Source organism: Chelonoidis abingdonii, chromosome 1 (genome assembly GCF_003597395.2).
Source record: "Chelonoidis abingdonii isolate Lonesome George chromosome 1, CheloAbing_2.0, whole genome shotgun sequence".
In the NCBI taxonomy this organism is placed as follows: Eukaryota; Metazoa; Chordata; order Testudines; family Testudinidae; genus Chelonoidis; species Chelonoidis abingdonii.
In genome coordinates, this window is record NC_133769.1 from 290804431 (window position 1) to 290821961 (window position 17531).

The window sequence follows — 17531 nt, forward strand, 5'->3', positions numbered from 1 at the left end:
AGAGAAACCAACCGTCATGCCTCCATTTGGAGCCCATTGGCTTGGTATATCAAAGCCAGTCTCTAGGGATTCATTCAGATGGAGTCAGGTCTTGGTATTTTTCAGTAGCCGAGTCTTATCCTTAATCTCTACATACCCTTCTGTTAGTTCCAACCAGCTGACTACTTCTCTCGTCGCCTTGTCTTATCCTCCAACCTCATTTTCCAGGGCGGTACATACTGTTTCTTCTTGATCGTGTAAGCCACACGCATCTCAGGATTACAGAGGCTGTAGCGTATAACGCTGTCATTGGTTTAGTCTATGGAATGGTAGCTAGTGAGCTTTGAATCATGATGTGCTCTACTCTATGGCCACTACTTCTAACATACTACCTGATGGTACTTCTCCACTGAGCCCCTTGAAGCTAATCTATCTCGAGGATTAGAACTGTAGCTAGTTTCTTCTCCATGATCTATGCCTCATACCCCATATCGCTGCTGTGCTCTGCAATGGAGGGGTGGCCGTGATAGCTCAGCTTCAGCGTGTGGGCTGCACATCCTTGTTCTTCCAGGTCTTCTTGAAGTCTGGGATTAAGTGGATGGTCTATCTCAAGCTGTGAGAGCATCCTTCCTCTTACTAATGTTGAAGCGTTGGGTAACTACTGTTTCTCATTAAGTGGGTGTAGGTTTTTGGCCATCCATGCCCCCTCAATACGTTCATATACCTTCATGAGTCTAAAACTGTTGTAGTAGCATCCAATCAATTCCAGGTTCTCGTATCGTCCTGTGGTTTGCTCCGTGGAAGAAGGAATATGAGAAGCTGGAGAAGTAGCAGGGCCTGAAAGAGGAACTAGAGAGGATGTGGAAAGTGAAGGCCAAAGTGGTCCCAGTGGTGGTAGGAGCACTCGGGGCTGTGACTCCTAAGCTGGGTGAGTGGCTCCAAGAGATCCCAGGAACAACATCAGAGCTCTCTGTCCAGAAGAGTGCAGTGCTAGGAACAGCTAAGATACTGCACAGAACCCTCAAACTCCCAGGCCTCTGGTAGAGGACCCGAGGTTGAGTAAGACACATACCACCTATAGGGGTGAGAGGGTACTGTGGCAGCCAGATGCTCCCTGCAGATGGCGTGGGACACAGCAGACTCAGTGGATGGGGTGGTCGCCTCGGTGGTGGTCATGCGATGCAGCTACTGGCTGCAAACGGTGGACTTCTCCCAGGAGAGGCAGACCTTGATTCAGGACTTTCCCTTTGATGGGGTTGATCTTTTTTTTGCTAAGCAAACGGCTGCCAGGCTGCACAGGTTGAAGGATACTAGAGCTCCCTTTGGCTCCTTAGGCATGCACATGGCACAATCAGCCAGGAAGCCCTTCCAACTGCCTCCACTGCCAAGACCCTGGCAACCCCATCAGGGCTCTGTTAAGAAGGTATGCCAGTTTTAGCACTAGCGCCCTTCCTCCTTCCGTTCATCCACCCAGCCTGGGCCTGCCAAACATCTAGGGGGCAGAAGCGGTCATTTTGAGGGTGTGCCCGAGAGCGGCGCCCCAGTTAGCCAACCAGCTTCTGTCCTCCTTTTCCTCAACCGCCCCTCTCCCTACCGCTCGTCTTGGTCGCAGGGTAAGTCGGACTGCTCAGTCTTGGACATAGTAGCTCGGGGCTACTCCCTGCAGTTTTTGGCTGCCTCTTCCTCTCCCGTCCCCCTTCCCCATCCCTCTTCAGGGACCCTTCTCATGAGCAACTCCTTGTTCAGGAGATTAAGAAGCTCCTGGGCTTGGGGCCTGTGAAGGAGGTTCCTCAGGACATGGTAGGAAGAGGATTCTACTCCTGCTTCTTCCTAATCTTGAAGGCCAATGGAGGCCTCAGACCCATCTTGGACCTGTGGGGCCTCAGGTCTCTTATGTGACATAAGTCTCGTATGAAGTTGAAGTTCTGCAAGACCTCCTTGGCCTCCATTATCCCTTCCCTGAATCTGGGGGGACAGGTTTGCTGCTCTCAACTTAAAGGACACTTTTTCATGTCACTATATTTCTGGGTCACAGGCGTTTCCTGCATTTAATAGTGGCCGGGTGCCACTTCCAGTTCACGATGCTAACCTTTGTCCTGTCCTTGGCTCCCAGGGTGTTCACAAAATGCGTGGCGCCGAAGGCGGCTTACCTGAGATGTCAGGGGGTTCAGATCTTGACGACTGGCTCATCAAGGGCAGCTCTCTGGAGCAGGTGCAAAGAAACCTCTATCTGATGCGGTCCACCTCCAGCAACCTGGATCTGTTAATAAACACACAAGTCCACGTTAACGCCAGTCCAATGCATAGTGTTTATTGGAGCAGTTCTTGACTCCACAAAGGCCAGGACCTTCTTTCTGGAAGTGTGTTTTCAGGCCATGTTGGACCTGATCTACTGCATAAAGAGCCACCTGCTTACCACGGCCCACATGTGCCTGCAACCGATGGGTCAGCCATGCCTGACTTCATCTGAGGTCTCTGTAGGTGTGGTTTGCCTTGGTCGAATTCCACAGCAAGCATGCCCTGGACCAAGTGGTCAAAATGCTGAGCCACATTCTCTTGTCCCTGGACTCATGGCTGGATCCCAAGTTGGTGCTGCAAGGAGTTCCCTTTGTGACCCCATCCCTGTTGCTCACCCTTGTCTTGGACACTTCAGATCTGGGCTTGGGAGCCAACCTGGGCAAGCTCAACACCCAGGGCTGCTGGCTTCTAAACGATCTAGTCCTTCACATCAATGTCAGGGAGCTCAGAGAGTTTTGCCTAGCCTGCCAGGTTTTCTTGCCCCACCTGAGAGGCAAGGTGGTGAAGGTTCTGATGGACAATACCGCTGCATGTATTGCATCTACAGGCAGAGTGGAAACAGGTTTTCAGTCCTTTGTTGCAGGGGGGAGTGCTCAGCCTCTGGGACTTCTGTGGGCGCCATGCCATTCATCTGGTAGTTGTCCATCTGCCTGAAACCAAGAACTTCCTGGCAGATCACCTCAGCAGGACCTTCTCATCTCGTCATGAATGGTCACTCCACCTGGAGGTGGTCACCCTAATCTTCTGCAGGTGGGGGACTCCCCAGGTGGACCTGTTCTTGTTCAGGCAGAACAGAAAGTGCCACATGTTCTTGTCTCTTCAGGGCAGGGGCAAAGGCTCCCTGTCAGATACCGCCTTGATTCCATGGTCAGGAGTGCTGATGTACACCTTCCCACCGGTGCTGTTAGTCCACAGGGTCCTGCTCAAGGTGAAACAAGACAGCATGGCCTTATCAATACTGATTCGGCATTCTAATGAGTCTTTCAGCAGCCACCCTGCTGCAGCTGCCTCGTTAGAAGGATCTGCTGTCCGAGAACCATGGCAATTTGCTGCATCTGACCCTGGTGTCACTGCACCTGACTGCTTGGCTACTGTATAGCTGAGTGGGAATGCTCTGCTGCTGTCCAGCAGACCCTACTGGACAGCAGAAAACCCTCCACCAGGACTACCTACTTGGTAGAGTGGAAGCGGTTCATGTGCCGGCCTCGGACTGACACATTCACACTGCAGAGGCCTTGCTACAGGTCATCCTAGACTATTTGCTGCACCTTAAGCTACAGGGCCTGTTGCTTTCTTTGGTCAGGGTACACCTGGCAGACATTTCGGTGCTCCATCCTCCGTTTCAAGGCAGGATGGTCTTTGCCCATCCCATGATGGAGCAGTTCTTGAAAGGTCTGTAGTGCCTCTACCCGTATGTCTGGGATCTGGTTCCCCTTTGGGACCTGAATCTGGGACTCTCAAGGCTCATGTGCCCCCTCTTTTCCCCCCTCAATCAAACCCATGGCTTCCTGCTTCTTTCTTGGATGGTTTAGTTGGTCGCTATAACCTTGGCTTGTAGGATGTCCAAGATTGGGGCACTTATGTTAGTGCTGCCTTATACGGACTTTTAAAAGGACAAGGTCCAGCTGCATCTGCACCTGGCCTTTCTGCCCAAGGTTGTCTCCTAGTTTCACACTGGTCAAGATATTTACTTACCGGTTTTCTGTCCTCAGCCTCATAACACAGACAAGGAGCGCAGGCTCCATACCCTGGATGTCAGACAGGCACTGGCCTTCTACATTGGTAGCACAAGACCGTTCAGTAAGTCAACGCAGTTGTTACTGTTGCAGACAGAATGGAGGGTTGCCACTGTCTTCCCAGAAAATCTTGTCTTAGATCACGGCCTGCATCTGCTACTGTTACAAGCTGGCAAAAGGTGCCTCCGCTGAGTATCATGATGGCTCACTTGACTAGAGCGCAGGCATCATCAGCAACCTTCCTGTCATAAGTGCTGATTCAAGAAATCTGTCTAGCTGCTACTTGGTAGTCTGTTCACATGCTGAGTAAGTGCATAATACGATGCAAACAAGTTTGAGATGACATGGCCTGTGGCAGAACTGTACTGCAAGTTGCAAGACTGTGATCTGTGAGCCATCTCTGAGGTTACTGCTCGTGAGTCACCTAGAATAGAATCAATATGAGCAAGCACTTGAAGAAAAAACTGTTACGTACCTACCTTTCATAACTGTAGTTCTTCGAGATGTGTTTCTCATGTCCATTCGATTACCCACCGTCGTCGTCCTCTTTCGGAGTTGCTGGCAAGAAGGAACTGAGCGGATGTAGGGTCGGTGGCACCTGTGTACCGCTGCACGAGCGTGGCACTGTAGAGGACGCCACAGCCGACCCTACTGGTACTGCTAAGACAAAAATCTCTGACCGTGCATGTTGGCGCGCGCAGACCTAGAATGGAATGAACATGAGCAACATATTTTGAAGAACAAACAGTTATGAAAGGTAGGTAACCATTTTTTCCACAATCCTCTGCAGGGGAGAACTATTTGTTGGGTTGTTGAAGGTAGAGATAGCAAAGAATTTTATACGTTACTTGGTGCCAGACATATGTATGTAATTAGATTAAGCTACCTGTGCCCAATCTCATCAATGTAACCTGACAGAGTTAAGTCTGTGCACTGAAGTGTGACTATGAGGAATTAATGTGTACGTGTAATGTGTATATGTTTTAACTGAAAAGGATTTGAACATGACAGGAGTCTAAGCATGTTTTGGTATTAAATTTGGATGACAGGGCATGTGAGATGAATCTTGTGTGAATATATGTGTTGGTTTAATCAGTTAATTTACTTAATTTTTAATAATTATGTTGATATGAAATGCAGATGACCAAACATAATTTTCAGTTAAATAACTTAATGTAGGATAAAAATAACTCAAAATGTGCAGGGGAGTGATGCATATACTATATCTTTTAAATTTTAATTTAACTGATTTTACATAATTAGAAAATTGCTTAGTATGATTTGGTGATTTGTTATGCCTATGTAATTGTTATATTTTATTCACAGAGTCTCTCTTCCATCTTCTTCTGGAAATAACTGTTCGTAGTACTGGAGTGAATGACAGTACTGGACAATCCTTGACAGCACTTTCCTGCGCTTGCCTGTTCAGTTTGGTAGCTGCCTGGGGAGAAACAGGACGAACACTGCAGGCAGTCTCTGCTATTCTCACCAATAATGGCAGTCATGCTTGTCAGACTATTCAGGTGTTGTACTAAATCTATTGTACATCAAGAATTTTGGTTGGTCATATGCGTGAGTCCTGGAAGCATTCTAATACAGAAATTAGGGCTGTCAAGCGATTAAAAATATTAATTGCAATTAACCAAGCGATTAAAAAAATTATTCAGTTAATTGGCGTTTTAATCGCACTGTTAAACAATAATAGAACACCAATTGAAATTTATTATAAATATTTTTGGATGTTTTCTACATTTTCAAATATATTGTTATCAATTACAACATAGAATACAAAGTGTACGGTGCTCACTTTATATTTATTTTTGATTACAAGTATTTGCACTGTGAAAAAAAATGAAAAATACTTTTCAGTTCACCTGGTGCAAGTACTGTAGTGCAATCTTTTTATCCAGAAAGTTGACCTTACAAATGTAGAATTATGTAAAAATAAAACTTTCAAACATAAAACAATGTAAAATTTTAAAGCCAGCAAGTCCATTCAGTCCTACTTCTTGTCCAGCCAATTGCTCAGACAGATAAGTTTGTTTACATTTGCAGGAGATAATGTGCTCGCTTCTTGTTTACAGTGTCAACTGAAAGTGAGAACAGATGTTCGCAAGACACTGTTGTAGTTGGCATCGCAAGATATTTACATGTCAGATGCGCTAAAGATTCATATGTCCCTTCATGCTTCAACCACCATTCCAGAGGGCATGCATCCATGCTGATGACGGGTTCTACTGTGTGAAAATCCAAAGCAGTGTGGACCACTGTATATTTATATCTATTATCTGAGTCAGATGCCACCAGCAGAAGGTTGATTTTCTTTTTTGGTGGTTCAGGTTCTGTAGTTTTTACATTGGAGTGTTGCTTTTTTAAGACTTTTTTTTGAAAGCGATGTTCCATACCTCATCCCTCTAAGATTTTGGAAGGTACTTCAGATTCTTAAACCTTGGGTCGAGTGCTGTAGCTATCTTTTTTAGAAACGTCACATTGGTACCTTCTTTGGGTTTTGTGAAATCTGCAGTGAAACTGTTCTTAAAATGAACATGTGCTAGGTCATCATCCGAGACTGCTATAACATGAAATATATGACAGAATGAGGGTAAAACAGAGCAATTCTCCCCCAAGGAGTTCAGTAACAAATTTAATTAACACATTTTTTTAGCGAGCGTCATCAGCATGGAAGCATGTCCTCTGGAATGGTGGCTGAAGCATGAAGGGACATACAAATGTTTAACGTATCTGGCATGTAAACTTGCAGTGCTGGCTATAAAAGTGCCATGCAAATGCCTGTTCTCAGTTTCTGGTGACATTGTAAATAAGAAGAGGGCAGCATTATCTCCTGTAAAATGCAAACAAACTTGTTTTGTCTTAGCGATTGGCTGAACAAGAACTACGAGTGAGGAGAGTTGTAGGCTCTGAAGTTTTATGTTTTGTTTTTGAGTTAAGTTGTATAACCAAAAAATCGATAGCCCAAACAGAAATACATTCAAATTTGCTGGCTTCATTCACTCTTTAAATCAGTTTTGAGATAGAGAAGAGGAGATCCATTTTGGATTGCCATGCATATTATGGAGTGAATCAGTTGGAGTTTGTAGGAAGTAAATCTTACCTCTTTTCATGTGTTTCTCATTAGTAAGAATGAAGGCATAAATTAAGGCTTAAATTTTAGCAAAACAGTCTTTTGAGATATGCAGTGTAGTTGTAGCTGTGTCAGCCCGAGGATATTAGAGAGGAAAGGTGCATGAGGTCATGTCTCTCATTGGACCAACTTGTGTATCTCGCCAGCTGAAGTTGTTACAATAAAATATTACCTCACCCACATCATGTCTCTAACTTTTTCAAAGCCAGGATTAGTGACTAAAGCTTTATTTTCACCTCTATTTGTTGCTTAAACTGTAATGTTTTGTACCATCTTATAGGTTTTCTTCTTTTTTTTTTTTACCATTTAGGTGCCAACTATCTTAAACTCTCTTCAGCGGAGTGTACAGGCTGTTCTGGTGGGCAAAATCCAAATCCAGGACTGGTTCAGTAATGGGATAAAGAAAGCAACCCTGATGCACAAATGGCCACTGAAAGAAATTTCTGTAGATGAAGATGACCATTGTCTGCTTCAGAATGATGGTTTCTTCCTGTATCTTTTATGCAAAGATGGACTTTACAAAATTGGCTCTGGCTACAGTGGGACAGTGAGGGTAATGTGACTCCTGAAAACTCATGATAGCAGTTGAAAATTTAATCTAAATGACATTTTGTGGTGTCTTGCTTGACTTTTAGATTGTCTTGTAACTTAGTAATCCTGATAATTTATTTTTAAAAATATTGATTTTAAAATTCTTGTAGTGTTTGTTCACCAGCTTCTCATTTCTTATTCTATTTGTTTCTCATTTCTCATCACTGTAGAAGATAATGTTTCTAGATGATAAAAGATTAACTATAAAACTGTCATTCTAACAATTGTCAAACTAACTTTTTTGTTACCTTACAGGGTCATATATACAATTCTACATCCCGCATCAAAAACAGAAAAGAAAAAAAGTCTTGGTTAGGGTATGCTCAGGTAGGAGAATTCATAAAACAAAAAACATAACAGAAATAACTTAATATTTAATTCAAATGTAGCACAGTTTAGGACAGCTTTATACAAGTATTACATTCTTCCTTTCTATCTGGCTGTAACGTAGTAAAGCCAGTCCAGTGTAGTTGAAAATTCTGTTGTGGATAGGGGGGAGATCTTTCTTCTTTTTTGTTTTTTTTCTTTTTTCTTTTTTATGCTGGCAGATAGAAAAGGGATAATACAATGTCTGCTGTAGGCAGACTATATACTGCAGTATCTCAAGAATTTGAAGATCTTACACTGTCTGTTTTCTGAATTCTGTAATAAAACTTATAAATTTTGTATTTCCCTTTTAGGCAATAAAGCGAAAAAATATTAAAAGCATGGCTTTATAGTTATATAGCAGTACAACACTGTTTTAGACTATTGTATTGGAAAGCTCAATTACTATTTCTAATATAACCAAAAATTGCATGTTTAGTTACCAGTAGGTTTTCTTTCAATACTGTTTTACTTCTTCCTTTATTTTTGAACTATATTCTTAACAAAATTTATTACGTCTTCATCATTTTGAGCTCAAATAATCTAGTGATTTCCTTACCGCTTTGTGAAATTGCTGATTTACTCAGTCTTACATCTTTTAAATTAAATACTTCTGTTAAAAATACATTAAATTTATTCCATTTGTATGGTACAGCATCTTTTAACATCTTAACAAATATATTATCAAAATATGTATTAACACAATATATCAGTGCAGAAAGATGTTTTCCATTTGTAGGATTTTTCTGTCTATTGCGGAGGAATGTGGTCAGCACAGTCTTCACTATTTCTACATTTCTTTTCCATAGACCAAGGGTCGGCAACCTGTGACACGTGGCTCGCCAGGGTAAGCATCCTGGCAGGACGGGCCAGTTTGTTTACCTGCCGTGTTGACAGGTTCGACCGATTGCGGCTCTCACTGGCCGCGGTTTGCCGCTCCAGGCCAATGGGGGCGACGGGAAGCCGTGGCCAGCACGTCCCTTCGCCCGCGCCACTTTCCGCAACCCCCATTAGCCTGGGATGGTGAACCGCAACCTGTGGGAGCCGCGATTGTCTGAACTTGCCAACATGGCAGGTAAATAAACCGGCTCAGCCCGCCACGGTGCTTACCCAGTCGTGTGCCAGAGATTGCTGACTCCTGCCATAGACAGTGTTGTCTATATTTCATATTTGTACTACTCAAACCTCCCAGGTTGGCATCTGAAGAAAGTTGTGATCCAGCCTGGGAGAGTACATATGTGTACAGGATGGTCCATGGGCACTCCGCAGAAGTACTCTATACTTGGACTAGTGCTGTGTACAGGGCTTCTCTAGGAGGTGAAGAGATGCTGTTCTTAGGGAAACCAAGGAGGATGAAATCTATAGTTGTGAAGTATCTCCCTCACACAGCCTGCAACGGTTGAGAGGAGAGGAGGAATGTGACCGCAAACTATTGGCTGGAACTATGTGTGTTTGAGATTGCTGTCATCAGAATTACTATGTCTTTTGGAGATATCTTCACTGTAGTGCTTGAGGAGAAAAGAAATACATTGAATCTTACACACACGCACGCACACACGCACACACACACTTTTTACCTAGTAGGTGACACTGTGGTATAAATAGGAATACATAACCCTAAACAACACTCGAAAATTCCATTAACTTTTTAATACAGCTACATTCATGTCTCTTAATATGCAGATTTGAACGGTTGATATGGTAATCTCTATTGTAATTGCATCTTATTCCTATGAAGACAGAGAATACTGGAGAGGGAGCACGTGGCTTCCGGAGCACAATGTCACCTTACTGGTGCACAAGGAAGTAGGAATTCCAGAGTGCATTCATCTTTCAGTTTGTATTAGAATTAGCATAGAGAATAAGTTGTGAACCTGAAGATGAGAAAAATCTGTTTTTGAAACAAATAGCTAAAGATAAAAAAAAGTAAATGATTTTTTGACACTATTCCTTTTCAAGTGTTTATGAAGATTATACTTTCATTCTTTTTTTTTTAATTTACCAGAGTTATTTGTTGTATAGAGATGTGAACAATCACAGTACGACAGCCATAAGAATAAACCCTGAAACCTTGGAACAAGATGGTACAGTCACTTTACCAGGTATGAAATTCTAGACATTACCAAGAGTGGTAGGAATGATTTTTAAGAGAGCTTTCACACAATACCCTGAAGATCAACAGAAAAGGGCTCTGACAGAGAAGTAATTCATGGATTTTAAGGTCAGAAAGGATCGTTGTCACCAAGTCTGACCTCTAAATAACTTCGGCCATATTATTTCACCCAGACATTCCTGCATCTGTTCCACCAGCTTGGTGAAACTAGAGCATAACTCCAAGGCTGAGCACACACTACAGCTTATTTTGGTATAAGTATTGTCGCTCAGAGGTGTGAATAAGCTACCCCCCCCTCCCCCCGAGTGATGTAAGTTACACTGACCTGACTGCCAATGTGGACAGTGCGATGTCAGTAGGAAGGGTTTCCTGGCTTCAGAATTTGGGCATTACTTATGATGTGTAGCAGGACATAGAAGATTTACCCTTCAATGGCCAAGCGATATTTTCAAACAAGAAAGATGACACTCTGCACTCCTTCAAGCATTCTATGGCTACCCTACATTCCTTCAGTGTGTGTAAGCTGGCAGTATAACGGTGCCACTACAGTGATCAAGATCAGCAGCAGTATTGTTCACAGGACACATTTGGGCAGCCTTTCCTGCCCCAGAGACAGCGGGACTACCCAGATAATGGTATAGATCCAATAGGAGAAGGCAGTCTGGTCTAGTGTTCATCCAGTCTACACACCCTCCCTTTCCATGTCCCAAGTGCCCATATTGACTGCTTGATTCAGAGAAGTGTTCGAGTTGGCTGTTGTGCCTTCTCCATGCTTGCGGCTCTGTCATCACTGACAGCAGGATCCTAAGCACCAGCAGACTGCTATGCCATCTAGTTCCTGTCCATCCCTCTCCACCCATCTTTCATGGATCCTCTCACAAGATACTGCTTGTCAAGCAGGTTTGCCCTCTGCTGGCTTTGGGAGCGGTGGAGGAGGTTCTGTTGGGACACTGGAGTCATGGCTTCTGTTCCCAGTGCTTTGTGGTTCCCAGTGCAAGGGAGGATCCATTCTTGATCTTCACCTCCTCAACAAATATATCATATCTATGAGATTTTGAATGCTCATTTTATTGACTGTCTTTCCCGCGTTGTCTCCAAATGACTGGTTTGCTGCCCAGGAACTTCAGGATACCTACTTTCATGTGGCTATTTTTTCAAGCCATAGAAAATTCCTTTGATTTTATTGTAGCAGAGCTTCATTTTCAGTACATGGTGCTTCCATTTGGCCTATCTTCTACCCCTGGGGTTTCTACCAAATGCATGGTTGTCATGACAGCATATCTTAGGAAGAAAGGAATCCATATCTTTCCATTTGTGTATGATTGGTTATTGTGGGGCAGGTCAAGAAAGGAAATTTTTCATGTTGCCACTTCACTGCGCTTGCTCGATCATCTGGGTCTCATCCTGAACATTAAGAAATCAACTTTGATTCCCACTCAGATAATCAAGTTCATTGGGGCTGGAATAGACTCTGAGTTCGAGAGCATTTCTGCCAATTGACTGACCATTTTCTGGTGATTCACCAGCTTCACCTTTGAATCAGTCTGCTGTCTCAGCCTTCCCAATACAATTCTCCGGGCCACATGTCTGCTTGCACGCTGGTGGTCAGCTTTGCAAGATTGTCTTCATCCCATCCAAATGTGGCTCAGGACGGTTTACCATCGGACTCTTCACCCCCTGGACAGGTTGGCCTGCCTTCCTCGACTGTTCCTGGACTCCTTTTAGTGGTGGATGCTTCCAGAGAACATTTGCCAAGGTGTTCCCTTTGACTGCCCCTTACCAACCAGCTTTGTTGTCACTGACCCCCCTCCTGAGGGATTGGGGACCTGGGGTCACTGAAACTTCAAGGTCTCTGGTTGGAGTAAGACTTCTCTCTACATATCAGCATTCAGGCATCTACAGTGCATGTCACACTTTATTGGACTGTGTCAGGGTCTCAGTGGTTCACATACTTACCAAAACTTTCACCACAGTGTATTATGTGAACAAGGAATGGGGCGTATACTCCTGGATGCTCTGCCATGAGGTAGTTATGTTGTGGCAGCTCTACATTTAGGAGAGCATTACTCCATTAGCCAGTCATTTCTCCAGGGTCTAGAATCATCTCTCAGACCACCTCAGCAGGAATTTTTCCCTGAGTCACAAGTGGTCTCTGAAGACTAGTATTTTCTGGGTCATCTTTGGGCATCCCAACAGTTGATATGTTTGCTATGAGGGACAACAGGAAATGTCATCTGTTCTGCTCTTGAAGGGTCCTCTGTCCAGTGCTTTCCATCTCAGCTGGTAGTCAGCTCTCCTCTGAACTTTTGACCTGATCCTGATCATCCCACATGTCATCCTCAAGCTGAAGGTGGGTTGTGCCATGTTCTTTCTCATTGTCCTGGTGTGGCTGAGGAGTGCTCGTTGCCTGACCTTCTTGCACTATCAGTTCAGCCTCCCATCCTGCTTCCTCTCCATCCTGACCTAATTACTAAGTATTATGGCCATACCTTGGATCCCATCCTCAGCTCCCAGCAACTAACAGCATGGCTGCTTCATGGCTAAATGAGGAGGAAGCGCAGTGTTTGGTGGCTGTTCAGCAGGTCCTCCCCAACAATAGAAAACCCTCTACCAGAATGGCCTGTTCAGCGAAATGGAAGCAATTTTCAGTGTGGTCATTAGCCTTTGGAGTTCAACTGATGCTGGCTTCTATCCAGAACATCTTGGAGTACTTGCTGCCCTTAGTCATTGGGACTTGCGTTTGGCTCACTAACAGTGCATCTCGAAGCAATATGGGTATTTCAGTGCCTATTCAGGGAAGATCAGTCTTCTCCAGTACCATGGTAACAAGATTCTTAAAAGAGCTTCTTCATCTCCATCCTCCCATCCAAGAGCCGGTTCCTTTGTGGGACATTACTGTGGTCCTAGGAGCGTTAATGGGACCTCTGTTTGATCCCCTGGAATCTTGTCCCTTTCTGGTTTTGTGTCAGAAAACTGCATACCTGATTGTGTTAACATCCACAAGGAGTATGTGAGAGTTGCAGGCTCTGATGACAGAGCCTCCTTACACACAGTTCTCAAGGACAAGGTGCCTTCATGACCACAGCCTGAGGCAAACGTGGCAAAAATTTTTTTTAGCTCAAATGAGTAAAGATTGGCCAGCATATAAACAACTAAAAACAGGGTATTACAATGGGAAGTGTCAGGCAACCTTAATAATTGTGCTACGAATACCAATTTAAAAAAAAAATCTAGTTGAGTGGCCTTCTCCTTAAAGCTACTGGCTCCAATAAAATATTTTTACTTAAAATTGCAAGATTATATCCCTAATAGACAACATGTTAGATTTTAAACTTGTTCATAGTAGTCTGGGTTACCCATCACATATAGACTGCTCTTGTGCTAAGCGTTTAGTATTGTGGAAACTTACTTTGCACCAGATACTGTATGGTTTAATAATTATAGAAGAAGATAGTAGTAAACATTGCATTTTTTGGGGAAGTTTCATGTATTAAAACATGAAAAGAAAATTTGTTGGAAAGAAAAATCCTAGTATAAGAACTACATGTAAAAAGTCTAGTTTGTATTCTGCGAAAATGGGCTCTTAAATAAGATTGCTTTTTGGGCAGTCTCCTTTAACACCAGTTATAGTGCTTTGGCAAAGGTACAGAATAGAATGTCTTTAATTGAGGTGAATTAATGCAGAATATTTAATTTTTTCCTTCCTACACAGATTGCCACACGGAAGGGCAGAACATCCTTTTCACAGATGGGGAGTACATTAATCAGATAGCAGCTTCTAGAGATGTAAGTATTCAATGTCTAGAGTAGACATTTTGTGTGGTTTTTTTTTTTTTTTTTTTCAACCAACAAAAATGTCACTGAACTAAGTGAATGTCTTCCAGATAAAAAGAGGGACTCCTTTTGGCTAGCGTAGATAAGGAAAAAACACGTAGCTAGAGACCATGAAAAATTATCAGGCATCTGTCAAGAGCTTAACTTTCATACTACTTCATCTTCAGTTGTGGCAAACATCCTTTTCAGATGTATGTTTTGCAATTGGTTTGGTAGCTCTGCTTCTGTGCATGAGATTTTGTGGGCTGAATAGTTTTGATTTTGTTTGTTGTAATGTGGCTGACTGGAATTCCTTGCCATTAGGTCATGCTGTATATGAGTATATTTTCAAGGTAATTTGAGTGATGCTTTTCATAAAGCATGTTCTGTTTCAAAAGAATACTGAGGCTTAAAGGGGCATACTTTAACTATTGTCCCTTTTGGAGTTTCTTCACTTTATGATGATTTCCATGTATTTCTTTTAAAAACAGGTTTCCTTCAGATAAGGTAGTAAAAAATGGTACATTTAATGTGATGGATTGAATTCCAGTGTGACATTTGGGAGTGGTATCAGGTTTCATGTTCTGTTGTTGAAGAAACGATGGATAATTGTTAATTTCATTAGAGGCAGCATTGTCTTGCTTGGCAGGAGAAGGGGAAACAATCTAATAGCAAAGCCATGATTGACTGCTCATCCTGTAGTAAAATTAAACACTGTAAACAAACATTTGGTTTTTAAAGCCCCCTACACAAATTCATTGATTTGGTCCTCTGGGTGAGACCTTTCAGCAGGGACTGCTATTAATATGGAAAAGGTTTATCTTGTGAAAAATGAGTTAAGCAATGTGTCAAGTCATCTAGGTGTTCTCTTGCTGACTCTGCCATGAATTTCCTGGGTAACTGTTGCAGTTCATTTAACCTTTCCTTCAGGTTCTCATCTGTAAAATGTGGTCCTTATACTTCCTTTCTTTGGGTTTTAAGGTATAACCTACTGGTGTGTGTTTGTAAAGTGGTTGGCTGCAAGGCATTAAGTACAAAGTATTATATTACTGTTAGGAATATCTACCTTCATGGATAATCCTTTAAAAATAGTTACCTACTCTTATGGATTTTCTATACAGTTTATTCATTTTTTTTAAAAAAAAGGCCTTTAGCTATACTTTGTAAAACTATTTGTAAAACCATTCTTCTCCACACACTTGGCAAACTACATTTGAGTTTGGACATACCTACAGATACTTCATCATCCTCAAATGTGAATTTCATTTTTGGTGTTTTTTATACTGTAGGAACAAAACGGGAAAAGGTGTTGGTTTCAGATCCTCCTTTCATTCACATAACTGAAAATTGACTTCAGTACACAAGGATCAAACTTCCTTTATGAAATGTGCATGGAATAGAAACACATTTTGTAGGTGTAAAATTCTAATCTGTGATTAACATTCAATCCAAACTTCCCTGAAGTGAAATGCTGTTTATGTGTGATTTAGTGGTCTTGTTTCAATCCATTATAAAGAATCTGGAGATGTGAAGTCTGGACCTAGATACAAAGACGAACTTCCTCAAAGTTTGGGGAGGTTTGTCTATGAGATTCTATTTCAGATCTGTTTTGTGTATTTATGCGATAGAGTGTCTTTTGGGGTTTTTTTTTTTATGGTTTTGGTTTTTTTGCTGTGCCAAGTTCTTGATGGTAGTGTTCATGGGGAATAGTTTGTAACATATTTAAATTTTGTGTGTGATCTTTTCCAAATGGCAACTGAGGAAACTCATCTAATACTCTACTTTATCATTATATTTTAAAACACCTTCTAATTTTCAAGGTTTTTTAAAAAAAGTAATGCTTTTAATTCTCCCCCCCCATTTTCAGCCGTAAAAATGGAAGAATGGATTGAACTTCACATTGCACAGATTGACCTGCCTCTTTGAATACACTGCTGAATTTTTTTAGCGGCTGAGAATTGGAGTAGGATAGCTTGTTGAATACTTACCGTCTTCAACACCTACATTCTTTTAATCTCTCATATCAGTGTAGTCTGTTCTCTGATTCTTATCTAACATTTCTCTTTCCTTGTAGGCTATTTTACTGTTAAGAAGAAAAATGAAGTTGGTATGAGGGGAAAAACCCAATTGTATAGGTTGTGACACAAATAGATCAGTTTTGATTCTGTCCTTGATTCATTTCTATTTGAGGGGCGCAAACAGATCTGTTAAGATAGGTAATATGTATCCTGCAATCCCTATGGACAACAGTTACAAAAGTACCCCAAAAAGTCATGTTACAGTTTTCATGTTAGCGTAAAAGTATGTGTTTTGTATTATCTGACAGTGTTAAGGTATTTATAGCAAGAGAAGTATCAGACTCTGACCATTTTGTTGCTTTTCTTAAGCATGCTTACTCCTTAGCTGTTATGAAATGAACCAGAAAATGTTTACTTAAAGCCTTTTAGTAAACATACACTGTGAAGCTGCCAAGACTAAAAATTGGTCAGCATGACTTTTGCACCACGGAAAAAACAAAACATCCATACCCTATTCTAAAATAACCAGTAAAAATACTGTTGAGTGAATAAACATTAAAAGACAATGTGTGCTACGGTTTTATAAGTTTCAATAATTTGTGTCTCTTGATTTGTTTTTTAATACATTTGAAGCAGAAGTCATCATGTGTTTGAAAAAGTACGTTTTTTAGGTCTATCTCTTCAGGTCTGTCTGCCTCTAAAACATTTTACTTGTCTTTTGTTCTTTTTACACTATTTCACCAATTATTAGTCATTTTTCTACCCTAAAAAACCCCCATAATTTTATCAGTGTGTTACCTACTGATTTGTTTTAAAGGATGACTGGAGATGCACAGTATGCTCTTTGCAGGGTGAGATTAAACCAGACTTACTTGTGCCACAAAAACTAATTAAAATGTTTGTTTAATGGTTTAAATGGGTATTTTATTTGTTACAGGATGGCTTTGTAGTTCGAATATTTGCAACAAGTACCGAACCAGTATTGCAACAAGAACTGCAGCTTAAACTTGCTAGAAAGTGCTTACATGCCTGTGGTATCTCATTATTTGATCTGGAGAAAGACTTGCACATTATCAGTAAGGCTTCATTTTGTTATGTCATCTTTCAACGTTATAAGTAGTTTATAGTACAAACTTGGTACTGTAATTCAAACAAATAAAAGTGAACAAGAACAAGTAAGGGGAGCAGCTCCATTCAGGAGTGGTGGAAGCTCCCTAAAAGTGGAGGGGCCACCGGCACCTGAACTGCCCATCATGCTGCCTCTTCTCCAAGATCCTGCCCCATTTCTTCTCCCCGAGACCATGTCTCCTGCGCTGCCTCCAATACCCCATCCCCCGCTTGCTCCTCTCCAATCCCACTCTGGTGCCATGCTTCCTCTTCCCCGTACTCCCGCCCAGTTCCAGTGTCCCTGGCTCCATTACAAGTATACTGATGACTACTAACATGGACCTTCATAGTTCTTAAACCCATACGCA

General features: G+C 42.1%; 1 protein-coding gene across 4 annotated transcripts in view; it reads left to right on the forward strand.

The window, feature by feature from the left end:
* The window catches only part of MYCBP2 (MYC binding protein 2), a 457693-nt gene that overhangs the window by 71134 nt on the left and 369028 nt on the right, over positions 1-17531 (forward strand). For all 4 annotated transcript variants that reach the window (XM_075061530.1, XM_075061532.1, XM_075061531.1 and 1 more), the window contains exons 5-10: positions 5340-5536; positions 7466-7708; positions 8002-8073; positions 10118-10214; positions 13938-14011; positions 16994-17132. In XM_075061530.1, coding sequence (XP_074917631.1) covers positions 5340-5536; positions 7466-7708; positions 8002-8073; positions 10118-10214; positions 13938-14011; positions 16994-17132 — 822 coding nt within the window. The remainder of the gene's footprint in view (positions 1-5339; positions 5537-7465; positions 7709-8001; positions 8074-10117; positions 10215-13937; positions 14012-16993; positions 17133-17531) is intronic.